Here is a 15,313-nt window from a genome sequence, read left to right on the forward strand (position 1 = left end):
GAACTGGAAGCCTTCCTTCCCTACTTCTAAAATTCTAGTAAAAAGAGTCAGTACATACCCTGGTTGTTTAAGCAATTGAATCAGCTTTTCTGTTACTTCCAGCCTTACGCCCTTGTTCTCTCTACAGCACTTAACAGTTAACTACTTCCTTCTTCCTAAACAATCTTTTCCTTTGCCTTTGGTGACTAGATCTTCTTACCTCCCTTGAACATGCCATTTAAATCTCCTTCATAATCTCCTTCCTCTACCGGACCATTTAAGGCGTGTGTGATTTCTATACATCGCTTACTTTTTTGACTTTCCTTGTTTCTAACTCAATGCTTTCCCCTTAAATAATCTCACCAATTTCTATGGTTTCCAGAACCTGATAGCCAGCAAATTTATAACTCCAGCTGACTCCACTCCTGAGTTCCCAATCCACAAAAGCAACCACCTACTCAAAATTTTCCATTACACATGTTAACATCTTAATTCAATTTGTCCAAAACCGAGGTCATCCTCTTGCATTGGCACACAGAAAACTCTCTCCCACCATTGTTCTGTATCTCAGTAAATGTTGCCTTCATCCAACCAGTTCAAGACAGAAACTTAGAAATTATCCTGAATTCACACGCTCCCTCTCTTCACACTCCCTCTACCCACTAAATATCTTTTGGACCCATTTCTTTTACTTCAACTCTGCTATCACTCTAGTCCAAACAACATTCATTATGGTTCGTCTCCCATTAGTCTACCTACTCTACTTTAGTTCTCAACCAGCCTATTCTTCATATTGTAGTATGAATTATATGCTGTTAATGCAAATCTCACCCTGGCATTTGCCTACTTTAAATCGAGTGCTCTCACATTGCCCTTAGGAAGAGTCCAAAAGCCTTAACAGGGACTACAAAATCATGCTTCATCTAGCCCCATCCAATCTATTTGGTGTCATCTAATATCACTCTTCCTTTCCCTAAGTTTTGCCACGTCGTGCATTTTTCAGTTTCTTTTTCTTTTCTTTTCTTTTTTTTTTTTTTTTTTTTTTTTTTTTTTGAGAAGGAGTCTCGCTCAGTCGTCCAGGCTGGAGTGCGGTGGCGATCTCTGCTCACTGGAAGCTCCGCCTCCCGGGTTCACGCCATTCTCTTGCCTCAGCCTCCCAAGGAGCTGGGACTACAGGCGCCCGCCACCACGCCTGGCTAATTTTTTGTATTTTTAGTAGAGATGGGATTTCACCGTGTTAGCCAGGATGGTCTCGATCTCCTGACCTCGTGATCCGCCCGCCTCGGCCTCCCAAAGTGCTGGGATTACAGGCCTGAGCCACTGCGCCCGGCCATTTTTCAGTTTCTTGTACCCACAATACTGCATCTCAGGATGGTCAGGCATGCTGTTCCTTCTCACTAGAAACCTCTCCCCACCAATCACCCTAATTTCACACCCTCCGCACTCAGGACTAGTCTAGATACTGTAACTAGTGATCTCCAGAGTTGTGCAACCAACTACCCTGTCCCTGCTATTGTCTAACTACATCTCAGCTACTTCGATTTCAGCTTAAACATCTCTTCCTTTAGGAAACTCTCTCTAATCACCCAACCTGGGCTCAGTCTGATTCTTGTCTTGAATTTTTGAGTTGCAACACTGAGCACATTTGTGACTATTTGTTCAATGTTAGCCTGTAATTTTCACTCAGCCAAACTATGGATATTAATAGAGAACTGAACATAATGGTATACATAAGAATGTGATTAAACTTTTTCCTTCATATCATGTCAAATGCCTAAGCAATATTTAACACATATTTTCTTCCTATCCCAAATGATCTCAGCTTAGAAATAGCATGAAAGAGAAACATAAAATGTTAATTATCCTTTTTATTTCAATAATTTGGTTTTTTTGTTGTTGTTTCTCACAGCCACAAAGCCTGGAGAGTATAGGTGTGCAACTGTATGACCACTCCTCCATGAATCCACCCTCCAAAGAAACAAGGCATGGGAAGGCTATAACTATACAAAGCCTTAGAGCTCAGACAGAGGGTCCCACTGATGGAGAATCAACTACTTGGGTGGCACACAGAGGCCCTTCTATGAAAGGAGATGCTTACAAATATTAGATTCTGTGACCTTTACTAGGTGTGCACCCTCTGTACTACATACGAATGGAGAAAGGCATAAGCTTAGAATTTTCCCCAGCAGTTTTGAGGAGTGAGGACTTGGGACCCCTCAAATGAGCAGCACTAAGAGCTGTAACTCTGAAGTTCCTCTCTTTGTATAGAGAGAAAGCCAAGACACCATGCACTCTACAGACTCATCAAAGCAGCCATTGGGCTGCCCCTCCATTTTTTCAAGTCAAGAAAAGAACCCTCAAGCAGAGATTGGGCCATTCCCTAGTGAGAGGCAAGAGCAATTTTAATGGGACAAAACTGAAAAGAGAGAAAAGGGCACCCCAGACGATTCTGTTTTGCTACAGTATTTTACGTAGCCAGTAACTACTTCAGCAGTGATTACTAGAAGGATCCGTGTGGAAAAATGGCCAGTGAGGAGCGGAAGCCAGAGATAAATCCCAAAGGAAGAAGCAATCCTAAACCTCTGGGTGCAACCTGGCCCAAGCACCCTGCACCTTGTCAGCAGCAGAGAGAACTTTCCAAACTGGGGGAGAGATACTGGTCATGAATGCCTGCACTCCTTCCTCCTTGAGCTTCTTCATCAGTCAGTTGAGAAGAGTTTTGTTCAGTTGAAGGTAGAATTTACCAGGACCTAAAGGAAACACACACTTTCTGTTGCCTTTCCTAAAGCAATAGACAGAAGACATATACGGGGAGACCTGCAGTGGAATGGAAATGGGGCATAGTCATGTCCTGGATTCCTGAATATACTTATTTCTGGATTCAGTGTTAGTTTTCTTCTATAACGTGCCATTGGTTAGAATCATGGGCTCTAGAGTCGTATACACCCCATATTCTGTTGAATAAAGATTACTTCTTACTGGGCTTCTTTGAACCTCACGCTCTTTGTAGGTACAATATGCATAATACTACCTATGTTACACTGTTGTGATGAAGATTGCAATGGTGAGGTTAATTGAATTAGGTATGTCCAGCACTCAAAGCCCTACCGACCCTCAAGCAAAGGTGGGTTGAATTCTGAGTATGGCTGTAAAGAAGGACGCCTGAGGTTGCAGGTATAAAAATGTAGTCCAGAGTAGGACCAAGGTAAACCCAGAGGACTTAAGATGGCAGCTATGAGGTTTCTATTCAGCAGTTCCCAAAGTTAGTTCCAAGAAACACTAGTTTTTTAGGAGAATAGTAAGTGGCACTCATTTAAATAAAATTTCTGAATCAAATGCATTTGGGAAACATTGGATTCAATAATTTAAGTTTTCTTCTTGCAGGATTTCTGGGTGACTTTCACATGTTGATGTTCCTGGTACTCCCCTACACCAAAATGAATTTGAGTATGGAGTCCCTTTCTCTTAGTACATTTCAAAGGACTATAGTCTGGGAAATGTCAGTTTAAATGAATGGGCCTCTGTGTTCTGTCTGAAAACTCTTTCTTGAACTCAAAACCCAGAGCCATCTTATTCATTAGGCACACTATAGGATGGTGCCCAGCATCTACAAGCTTTTCTAACGCTTAAAGATGATTGAGAACTGGGGAAAGAAATGCTTACTCTAAAGAAAAAAATGCAAAAAGAAAACTGCACAAAGTTGAACAGGTATTTAAGTAAGCATCTACAAAATGTAACACCATGCCAACTAATCAACTGCTGTTCATTACATTATATATATAATTACATAAAAATACACTTATCATAGAATATGGGTGCATTTTAACATGCTTTCTGTGCTATGATTTAGGAGCTCCATGAGAATGAGAACCTAGAGTTGAGAAAGGCCATGCCTTTTAAGCATGGATATACACTCATATGATGTACACACACACACACACACACACACACCCTGGAGCTGCAGAAGTTCCAACCAGTAAGGAACCAAAATTATGAACCAAGCCCCTGGCATAAGAGTAGCACCTGGATTCAGTTACTGAACCTAATAATAGGGTACACAGAGGATTCTCCCTCCCCACCTTCCACAGCCCTCAGGGCCCACAGACAGCACAATTTGGATTCTTTGTCATGTAGCAAACCCTGTTTGGCAATAGTCACAGAAGTCTGCAGCAAAGCGCAGCTCATTCTCAGTAAATCTACCCCTCCCTGTGACAAGCCATTCACAGCACCTATTTCACAGCTGGAGGCTTCGCATTCACTGCTTCTGAAAGGAGCTCTAGATGGCAAAAGGCAACATTTTCAGGAGTGAGTGGGGGAAGGAGTTGGAGCAAGGCTGAAAGAAAACCTCACAGCTTCTAAAGGTCGTCTAAAGAATTTTCACTTGTTCAAAAGGAAAAAGTAAGGATTATATAAAGGTAAGAATTCTCAGAGCCTTGCTCACTGTGGAACTAAGGCCACCCTTCACGTCCTCAGCTCCAGCCTGGGCTGCAATAAAGGGCCAGTGAGGGCAATGACAGGGATCTCTGGAGAATGACTCTGTGTCTGTACCCCTTTCTGAATGGTCTGGAAAGACATCTGGACTCATGGAATAAGTCTAAGCTGTCAGTCCATTTCTCTACCTCTATGGAGAAAAAAAAAAAGAGAGAGAGAGAAGCTATGATTCTAAAAGCCCAAAGCATTAACCCTTCTTCAAATCAACCCATTTTTTAAGGTCTGATATGTATCATGAAAGGAAATACACTTTTCTTACTTCAAATGTTTGATTTTCACAGTATGACTCATTTCACATTGTTTCCTGTATACCAAAGTCTATTGTGAATGATTGAAACACTAAATCAAAAGAAGGGTAGACACACACATACACACCATACAGAGGAAACAGCCTTTCCTTTGTTAATCTAACAAGAGAAACAGTAAAGACAATCAATTTCAACTATGTGAAGAAATTATTCTAAGTACAAATATGAAAAGCAATGAAAATAAAATTAAAATTTGCTGCATGAAAAAAAAAATTCACCCTTTCACACTTTTTTGAGCTGAATTTCCCTATCTTAGCAGCAGTGACTCCCCCAATGACATTTTTGCTCTTATGGATTTCACCACTTCCTTCAAAGCTGTAACTTTTCTCTCTCTCTTCCTCCTCTTCCTATTATTGTCACTAGGGAGTGCGGAATGACATGTTCAAGAAAATGCTTGCCTGGAGGCCAGAGTGTGTTTCCTTTGCACTTGGATTTCCATTTGTTCCACTAAATGTCCTTACAATTAATTTTTAAAAGGGCTGAGAGAGTTCATTTCCCAAAGAGCTAACAAGAACTGTGCTCCGTAAAAGCAGACAAAATGGTACTGGGTGACCATTTTTGCTATCATTATCAAAATCTTACAGTATAAATTCTGACTCTGCATTCTGCACTTTATTACTCTGATATAGTAATGGGAATATGTTGATTCTCCCATGGTACCCATCCAGAGCCAGGAACTGGTGTATCTTAATTGCACTTTAGCCTAAAGCATATTAAATGCAATTTGATTATAAAATACATCTGAATTGCCATAAAAAAATTCTTGGCAAGATTTCCAAACATCAAGTAAAGAAATCTATAATCTCCCAGTCTAGCCCTTTTCCTGACTTGCCAGGTAACTTTGTATAAAGGCTGTTTCTTCCCCACACCTCTCTTTCTCAGCCAATAAACTAGTAATGATAGATTTGTCTAGCACTTAGGAATGGCTGAAAGACACTTCTTTACAATTTGACAGCATTTTGCAAATGACAAGCTGGCTTTAGGCTAAATATGTCAGAATGATGCTTCAGCATGGGTTGTTGGAGTGGACTTTTAAATATTTCTATTTCACAAATTCATTGGCATCATTGATCAGCCCTACTCATTATAGCTCGGTTTTAACATCATGCATATGCTACCCTGGGTTCAGTGTCATGAGCCCAAGCCTTGCCCCAGGACTTCATTGTACTCTTACAATGCTAACACCATTTCCGGCACAGAGAGCAGAAGAAATGCACACTGATGGATGGATTTGTCACTGGAAGTGGTAAGCCCTGATCCTTTCACTGAAGGGGTCTGCACATCTCAGACACACTCAGCGTGACAGCCTGCCCCACCCCTCGGGTATTCCAAACCAGTCCCTGCGTCCACCTGAATGCAAAACCCCTTCTTCACAAAGGTATTTGGGCACAGGAGCATGAAGTAGCAGGTGCACAGGTTTGTCCTGATGTCTACCTCCCACACTCCCCTGGAAGATCTCCAGGCAGGAGGATGGGCACAAAAAGTGACAGAAATAGAGTAAGTTATTCAGCCTTGATCTGTCTAGAGACAACTGGAAAAAAAAATAATCCTAGGTAGAAAATGAATGAAAGGTTTCTTTTCTCTAGTTATGAAGAGGAATGCTCACTACCACCTTGAAATAGAATCCTCTTTTTAAACTAAGAAGCCCAAAGTACCACAAGCATATTATCTGACGTATTCTCTCAACTGCCTTGAACAATTTGAGTACAGATATTGTTCTTCACTTAGGACTGGTGCTGATCAGGTAAGAAATTTGCCTGCAACCTATTTCCCTATCAGGCAATAATAGAATAGTATATAGAATGGTATATGTTGCAAAACTTCTAAATATGCAGGACCACTGTAATCTGCAAGCTCAAGGGCTAAGTTATAGGTGACTGCCCTAAACCACTAACACATAAGCATCCTGACAGCATGAAACAATGGCTGATAGAACACAGCCAGCATTCACAACTTTTTTTTTTTTTTTTTTAAATTTTAAAGGAAACAGATCCTCATTGTTGGTTGGTCCGAGCGCCCTCATGTGTCTCAATAGAGTAATGTCATTTTAGGTCTCCCCAGGAGCTATTTCAAAGGACAGATTCCATGACACACAAATCCTCTTCCTATTTGCTTCGGAAGCCTCATGTGAGACTGAAGATTTTCGGGCTGCTCTAGAATGATGAATTTGTCCTCCCTGATATAAAGTGACATTGGAACTTATACGTGAAGGAATGAGAAGCAGATGTTAACAGGCGTGGGGGCTAATTTCAACTTGCCTCTTCTGGTTTAAGCATGTTAGGTCATCCTGTCTATTTCTTTTTCCTGTACCCTGCTCCCCTCACCCTGAGGGGCAGGGCTGTCAGTATGCACACTCTCTCTATCACTGCACTGGTCACACAACTAAAGAACCCAGAGCTGTTTGTGTAATAAGCAAATCTCAGATTTTTCTACCATCCACTCTATGACTATGGGAGAGCCATTCTTCTCTTTGGATCCCCATATCCTCCTGTGGGAAGGGAGGAGAGCAGTTCTTTGCTCACAGTTAAGAAGTCTCTGCAGTAGCGCCTGGCACAGAGCAGATAGGCACCCAGCAAATGTTAACTGAATCCAAATCTACAAACTCTATTCCAACCCACTTGCTATATTGTATTTCCAGAAAACAGATATTCTTCTTCAAATACAACATGCGTGCTTTAAGAGCTAGCTTGGGAATTCATGGAGTGCAGGCAAAGGTCAACCATCTCTCTGCATTTCCCACAACACCTGATCTAGAACCAGGCACACAGTCACCCTCCATCAACAAAGGGGAGAAGTGGGGATTTGCCCTCTTAATATATTTTCTGACCTTTCTTTAGTAGAGTTTACAGCAATCAAAGACTTGCAAATGGCACCAATTTTCTCATGAATTGAGGACTGTCCATGCAGATGATCTGGTGCCTTTATAGAAGAGTAAATAAAAATGTTTTCCCCTCATCATCGTCCTTTTCCTTCTTCTCCTTCTTTGTCTTGAAGTTAGGAAGGCATGACTCAACAGCCCAAAGTCCAGTTGAAAAAAACACAGGCTCAGAATTCCCAAAGAAAAATGGTCCAACTTTGGTCACTATGCCAAAACAACCTTGGTGGGTCTTGCATTCTGTGAGCCAAACACGCGCGCGCACACAGGAACATTTACCAAGAAAACATGCTCTGTTCTTGGGCTCCTCTCACCAAACGGCAAAGAGCTGTTCACTGCTTAGCTTTAAGCTAGCCAAATCCAACAAAGCCCCAGAGATTTTTGGCTTAATCTTCTCACTGAACTCATGCCAGCCTTGCACGGGCACAGCCAGGGCATCATCACCCAGTCTTAGGTGTTGGCAGCTTCTCCCACCAACTTCTTAGCACTTTCCCTGCTCAGGGCAATGGCAAAGTGTACCCTCCCCTCCCACCCACTGCACTTGGGCGCAGCTCCCTAATGTGCAGTCAAGTCCTTGCGTTAGGTAATTCTGCTGCTCAACAGAATGCCAGGAAGCACCTGCCTAACGGAGCCACTAGAGAGTCTTGTCAACTCAAAGTCATAACTAAAACATAAGGAGGGAAAAGTCCTCATGTGCATTATCTCCATTATCATTAAACTGGGAGAAAGGGTTTTCCCAAGACAATCCTTAGGTTAATTAATAATTTCCAGTTCATTTAAAATACCTCTCATATTTGTCTCTCTTCCTTTCCTGCCACCACCATTGTAGACCAGAATCTCAGCAACGAAATTCTATGTTATTAACTAGTCTTAAAACTTATGTTCTTTTCTTCCTCCAAACCATCATAAGCATGATGAAACAACCTTGCCCAAACACTTATTTCCACCCATCATTTAACAATTCCTGCTCAAGAGCCCTAATAACTTCCTGTTCCTTATGGGATAAAATTCAGACTCTGAAGCCTGCTAAGCAAACTCCTCCATATTCTCTCAGACCCCCAAGAGAAGTTACAAAGAAACCAGCCATCACCACCAGGGCCCCCAAGACCCTTTTATCATTGCTATATCACAGTTCTAGACAGTTGCACAATGATTGAGGGCACTTGGATAGCCACAAACCATGACATTCTAGGAAGAATCTTTACACTGGGCATTTCACGTAGACTTCAGCTCCTTCCCCTAAGGTTCTCAAATGTATTGGCATGCATACTAGCTACATTCAAATCAATGGGTTGACCACTATTGTATTTATTCAAAGGACAGTTTACCTGTTATTGGGAAACCCTTGGCACACCTAGCAATGAACTTCCAGGCACAAGATAGTACGTGAGCAAAATAAGAAGGAATAATAAATCAACATCAGAAAAAACACACACACAGACACACAAACACATCTTGATGCTTGTAGGTCATCATGTTCTGGTGAGAGCAATAGGAAGTTGGAAAAACAAAGTGGACGGCTGGTGGTAAATTATCACCCTACCAGGCCAAGCAGACAAACTCAGGGAAAGCCCAAGAGAAACAAATGGCACTGCCTCAGATGATGAATAAAAGCCAAGGAGATAGAGAATGCTAAAGAACAGAAGTCAAGACCCTTGGGAGGCACACGCATCTGTCCTCTTATTCCCTTCCTGGAAGAGAGCACTGAGCAATTCTATTGCCTTGCCTGGCATCTACTACTCCTGACTAAAGCAATACAAACAGCCTTGAAGCTTTCCACAATACAAGCTTTGTTCTTTAAAAATGAAATAGCATAGCTTTTTCCTAAATTCTTAAAAAGCAACAACAGCAGTTTACATCTTTCCCCACTGATCTTTCCCTCGAGAGCTTTCCCCTCATCTCCAGCCAGTGCTGCCTGAGCCTGTGTCTTACCATGTGAGGTCCTGACATCCTGAACCTTTAGGAAGTAGGACTGTGGCTGGGCATCTTCCCAACTCACCTGCAAGTACCTCCAGGACAAGAATCATGAATTTACCTTCTTCTCTATGTCTTTTCATTTATCCTCCCACACTGTCCCCTAGCACTCAGCCCAGAAGGTACTCAAGAAATACCAACACTGCCTGTTAATATAAATTAAAACGTATTCTTATTATTTAATGTAAATCTGAAAATTCCCTTCCTTTCTTTTAGACATTTCCTGTATCCTTTATTCCTTCTATTCCTTTTTCTAGCAAACGTTCATACTTCCCAAACAACCCTATTTTGTGAGGGATAGGCTATCATCACCCAGAACCACCCCATCCCCGCCCCGCCCCATCACCCTGCAACATATACAGAGCTGATTCTTGGTTTAGTTTGTGGTTAACAGGGTTGGCACTCATTCTTCAACTTTTGTTTGAAGGTTTTAGGATTTAAAGTAAAGCCACTGGCCCTGTTTCTCTGCAAGATTATCCTGCCCAAATCTGTATGAATCACCAGTGGCCCTTTCTCGTCTACTTCCCCAAAATTATTAAAGGTTTTATTGTATAATACCTTCACCACCTTCCTACCCTGAGAAGTCCTCTCCTGGCTCATTAACCTCCTGCACATGTGAGGGACAAACCTCAGCGTTGCCTACAACTCACTTATAAGAAAATATAAGCTTCTATACCAGGCATGATCTGCGATTGCAGTGCAATCTTCCTGTTAAGTCTAGAGTTTATCATTCTTCTCTCCTACACATTCTGGTCTTTCCCTACCCCTTCTTTCCATTCTGCTCCCTTTTTTCCTACCCCCCTCCCCAAGAAATGAACTGGTTTCCATTCAGCAGGTTTAGTCTTGCTTTGGCCAGCTTATTGTTTCAAAGTAGTTATAAAGTTGCTGGGCTTGAACACAGTTTATTAATTTTCAGGCATTCACAATGTCTCCCTGTTGACGGTGGTGTGTGCAGGTGTGTACATGTGTACCTGGGGTAACTAACACTCCTGGACTTTGCAACTTTGCTGGTGACTGAAAAGATGAAGTCAAAGTTGATTTGATTATTGAAGAATTACATTATTTTAGAGGTATAGAGAATGTCAGAGTCCAACTTGGGCGTTTTACAGATGTGAAAACAGAGGTGGGGCAAGGTAAAAAAGACTTGGTTAGGGTCATAGGTTGATCAGTAGGGGGACTAAGGCTTCAGCTCTGAGCTGTCATATCTCAGTCCCCAAGGCTTTTCCACTCACATAAAATCCCCCTTAAGGGCTCAAATGTGTTAGTGAGAACCCAGGATGTCCACATACAAACAAAAATGCATCACAGACATGTGAACATGTACACGCACAGAAAATAGGGAGTTATTGCATTTGTAGCTTACAAAACAGAACCAAGAATGGACTGTTAAAATTAGACTAAAACTGCTGTAAGCAGGTTAAGTTCTCATCTAAAGAGATCACATTTCCCCACCATACCCCTGCTATCCATTTCCCCCAAGTGGCTCATTAGAAAAAAAGATGGCTAGATTTCAAAAAGCAACTTGGAGAGATTTCTATAGGATTTTCTTTAGTTCAATCAATACAGAGATATCCCTTACTTCCATGAAAATAGCTTTTTCACACGTTTCTGCACACACAGTCACACACACATATAAAACATTGGCAGCAGGTACTTTTAATTTGCTGGAAAATATTTCTAAGAAGTCAAAAAGCTCCAGCTGAATTGCATGCCCTCTTATTGGCTCGCCAGACCGGTTGAGGGACCTGATTGGTCCTTGATCCTGAGGACCGATAAGAACGGCTATAAAATCCCTGGGTGCAGCTCTTGGGCCCCCAGTTTGCAAAAGCCAGAGGTGCAAGAAGCAGCGACTGCAGCAGCAGCAGCGGCGGCGGCAGCAGCAGCAGCGGCAGCAGCAGCGGAGGCACCGGCGGCAGCAGCAGCAGGAGCAGCATCAGCAGCAACAACAACAAAAAAAAATCCTCATCAAATCCTCACCTAAGCTTTCAGTGTATCCAGATCCACATCTTCACTCAAGCCGGGAGAGGGAAAGAGGAAAGGGGGGCAGGAAAAAAAAAAAAAAAAACCAACAACTTAGCGGAAACTTCTCAGAGAATGCTCCAAAACTCAGCAGTGCTTCTGGTGCTGGTGATCAGTGCTTCTGCAACCCATGAGGCGGAGCAGAATGACTCTGTGAGCCCCAGGAAATCCCGAGTGGCGGCTCAAAACTCAGGTAAGCAGCAAACCCAAGAGCAGTTTCTCCCCCAAAGAGCTGTCCTCATTTGCCTCTCCCTTTTGCAACTGTGTCTGTGACGGCTGATCTTGATAATAAATGTGCTTCATGCCTGATGGCAATAAACTGCCAGTGTAATCCAATAGCCTTAGGCAGTGGAGCTCCTTTGTTTAATAAATTGCATGCAACTAAACGAAGACGCTGGACGCTCTGCTGAGGGTATTTCATTGCATAAGCCTAGCCTGATTGCCTGAAATCTGGCACGTACCCTCTTGGAGGGGGAGGGGTGAGAGGGGAGGAAAGGCTTGAATGTTGGCATGCTTCAAAGCGCTCTCTATACTTTCCAGAAGCTGATCTAAGGTAAGACCTGGCTTGTTTGATGCTGTCCCTCTTCCCTTCCTCTTAAGACCCTACCTCTTCACTTCTTGACTTCTCTACCTCTTAAGAGAATACACAGAAAAGCTCCCTCTTCAGACTGATTTTCAGAACCATAGCCCTCAAGTCTGACAAATCCAGGGCGGATTCAGAGAAAACCCTATACATCCCACCCCCAACCCTGCTGCCTGTCTCCCTCCTGGCTCTCTAAGGCTCCATTCAATCGTCCCTGCAGCCCGTAGCCAGAGAGTCCCTGGAAAAAAAAATTGTGAAACGTAGCAGCTGTTTCTCCAAGGGTAAGGTCTCACTTTCGTCTTGACTCTTGGAGCAGCTAATTGTGCATTATTTTGGCTTCCGAAGGAAAAGAATCATTAGGAAGCCTGCATTGACACCTCTGCCTCTTGACTTCTCTGGCTCCACTTGTTCCCCTTCCAATACTGCCCTCTGTCCTCCAACTGTCAGCAAAGATCGGATCGCAGGTGTCAAAATGCTGCAGATGATGATCCCCTTGGAAGAGCACAGGTCCCTGCCGAGAGGAGGGCTTTTGCTTCACTTCCTTTTGTACTTAGTTGCTATAGAGATGCAGTGATTCACAATTCGAGCTTGCCTAAAACAATAGCAGCCCTAATGCATATTAAAACTGCTTAAAGCAAAGTTATAATTTAAACCCGTGGAAATATATAATTAGGGAAATGACTTGTAACATCCTAGAGGCTGCGGGTGGTGGGAGGGGGTGGGGAAGACTAACTGAACCATGCTTTTGATCTCAGAGGAGAATCCTGTGGCATGAAGGCTGCAGATCATTCCCTGCCGAGCTGCCTGCCAGAACACCCCCCTTCTGTGGGAGAAAAATTACTTTTATGGGAGATCTTATCCAGAATGTAGAAAGCCTCATGCAAGTTTTTTGCGGTTTTCTTCCAGTCTTGCACAAGGGATGCCTTGGCCTGGTTATTCCACACCTGTGTTTCTTTTTCCTTTTCTTTTTCTTTTTTTAAGGCTTTTAATATGAAAGAGATTATACATACCTCTAAGCACTGTCCTAGTGGAGGGTTGGGGTGAAACATGAACGGATCAGATTTCTTTTTGCCAATATGACGGTAAGTTAAAAGCCTGAAATCAGAAGGGTCTCCAAGTGGACTCCTGGCACAGTCTTCTCTTCCATTTAGACTAAAATCCCATGCTTTTACTCGGGAGTGCATTTTCCAAAGCTAGATGGATTCCCTGGACCTTTTACCTCTTAAACCTGACCACCAGCCAGTCTCCTGCCTTTCCATGCTTTCAAGTGCTAAGCAATGACCTTTGATTCTATGGAACGGCTTAAAGGCACGGTGCATTTCAAGACTTCAGCCTCACTTCTCCAGACACCAAAATTGTAGGTAATGGTGAAACAGGGAGCCTATGTCTGAAACAGAGAACTCCCTCCCTGTCCATCATGTGCTCCAGCTCTCATAAGCAAAAGGAGCCTGTCTATCCTCTCTTTCTCATCAAATGGGTCTATCAATTGCCTCTCATGACAAATTCCTAGGATAAGTTCTTCTGACCCCATGTCCTTGAAATTCACCTCTGCACCCACTTGATCCCACCCAACCATCCTCACTGTTTGACCCAGAATGGATGAATTTGTCTCTTTCAGCTGAAGTGGTTCGCTGCCTCAACAGTGCTCTACAGGTTGGCTGCGGGGCTTTTGCATGCCTGGAAAACTCCACCTGTGACACAGATGGGATGTATGACATCTGTAAATCCTTCTTGTACAGCGCTGCTAAATTTGACACTCAGGTAATAAGACCTTGACCACTGCTCCCACTGGCTGCTTGTCTTTAACAGTGTGTTAGACCATTGTTATTAGGAACCAGTCTTGTAGGGAACCAGCCCTGCTTCTCAGCTTCCCCATTCTAAATTCCCATCTCAGCATGTGTATGCACAAGTGTGCACACACCACACATACGCAGAGGCACTCATCTGGCCAGGAAATAGGTTCTGTATAAGACACGCCCCACTCACTCTAATGCATGATTCTAAGGAGCTAGTAGAGGCTGCCTTATAAGGCCAGGGGTGATAAGACAAAAAGATTTTCCTCTGTGAGAGGACATAAAAACATGCATAGAGCAAGGAAGTTCTCTCTGTATGACCAGTATACTAGCTTTTGATCTGAATTCTCAAAGTCTCAATCTCAAGAATAGAAAGTCAGATTATGACTATTTTTAAGCTGCAGGATGGTTGATCACAGTTCATCTTTTTTTCTCTAATTTCATTTTGGTAGAGCTCAATTCTCAAGGGAATCCAGGGAGGTGGGGAGGGTTTTTTTTTTTTTTTTTTTTTTTCCTTAGCCAGGACATGCAATCTTCTCATTGCAAGCATATGCAGATGGCCATGATATGTTGCCCAGATGAGCACCCTTAAATTCCTCCACATGTATGCCCATCCTCTTTTCAGGTCAACCTAAAGACTTCCCTCTTGTCCTTCCTCCATGGCAGGGAAAAGCATTCGTCAAAGAGAGCTTAAAGTGCATCGCCAACGGGGTCACCTCCAAGGTCTTCCTCGCCATTCGGAGGTGCTCCACGTTCCAAAGGATGATTGCTGAGGTGCAGGAAGAGTGCTACAGCAAGCTGAACGTGTGCAGCATCGCCAAGCGGAACCCCGAAGCCATCACTGAGGTCGTCCAGCTGCCCAATCACTTCTCCAACAGGTACAAACTGAGTTCACTTTTTCACAGTCAGGGGACTGGGAGCAGGTGGCTGGCTGGCAGAGCCAGACTGGAAGGGAGGGTTAAATTGCCACAGTCATACTCTTATTTTAGCTTGCAGTCTTCCCAGCTTTTGCAGGAAAAAAAATATGTTTGTGATTGGTTGTGACAGTTTAAGCAGCTTGGGCTTTTTTTTCCCTACTGTTATAGGAAAAGTCTTTTCATGCAGCTCATAGAAAGCCAGCCTCATCTGCAGCATCCCTGGGTGTTTTCATTGACCATTTTTTGCCATAAGCCTGAAGGGAATGGTGAAGTTTCTGGAAACAAGCTTTTCAGACATCAGATTTGGCTGAAACCATGACCGTGCAACAGCACAATTGGCCATGACAAAAAAAAAAAAAAAAAAAAAAAAAAAA

The 15,313-nt window shown here is 43.0% G+C and overlaps 1 protein-coding gene across 1 annotated transcript in view; it reads left to right on the plus strand.

Annotated features, from left to right (window-relative positions):
- The first annotated feature begins 11,445 nt into the window (after positions 1-11,445).
- STC1 (stanniocalcin 1) overlaps positions 11,446-15,313 on the plus strand; it is a 13,217-nt gene continuing 9,349 nt past the window's right edge. Inside the window, exons 1-3 of the mRNA XM_017885635.1 lie at positions 11,446-11,839; positions 13,848-13,990; positions 14,689-14,900. Of these exons, the coding sequence (XP_017741124.1) occupies positions 11,722-11,839; positions 13,848-13,990; positions 14,689-14,900 (473 nt within the window). The 5' untranslated portion in view covers positions 11,446-11,721. The remainder of the gene's footprint in view (positions 11,840-13,847; positions 13,991-14,688; positions 14,901-15,313) is intronic.

Source organism: Rhinopithecus bieti, unplaced genomic scaffold (assembly GCF_001698545.2).
Source record: "Rhinopithecus bieti isolate Rb0 unplaced genomic scaffold, ASM169854v2 scaffold_315, whole genome shotgun sequence".
In the NCBI taxonomy this organism is placed as follows: Eukaryota; Metazoa; Chordata; class Mammalia; order Primates; family Cercopithecidae; genus Rhinopithecus; species Rhinopithecus bieti.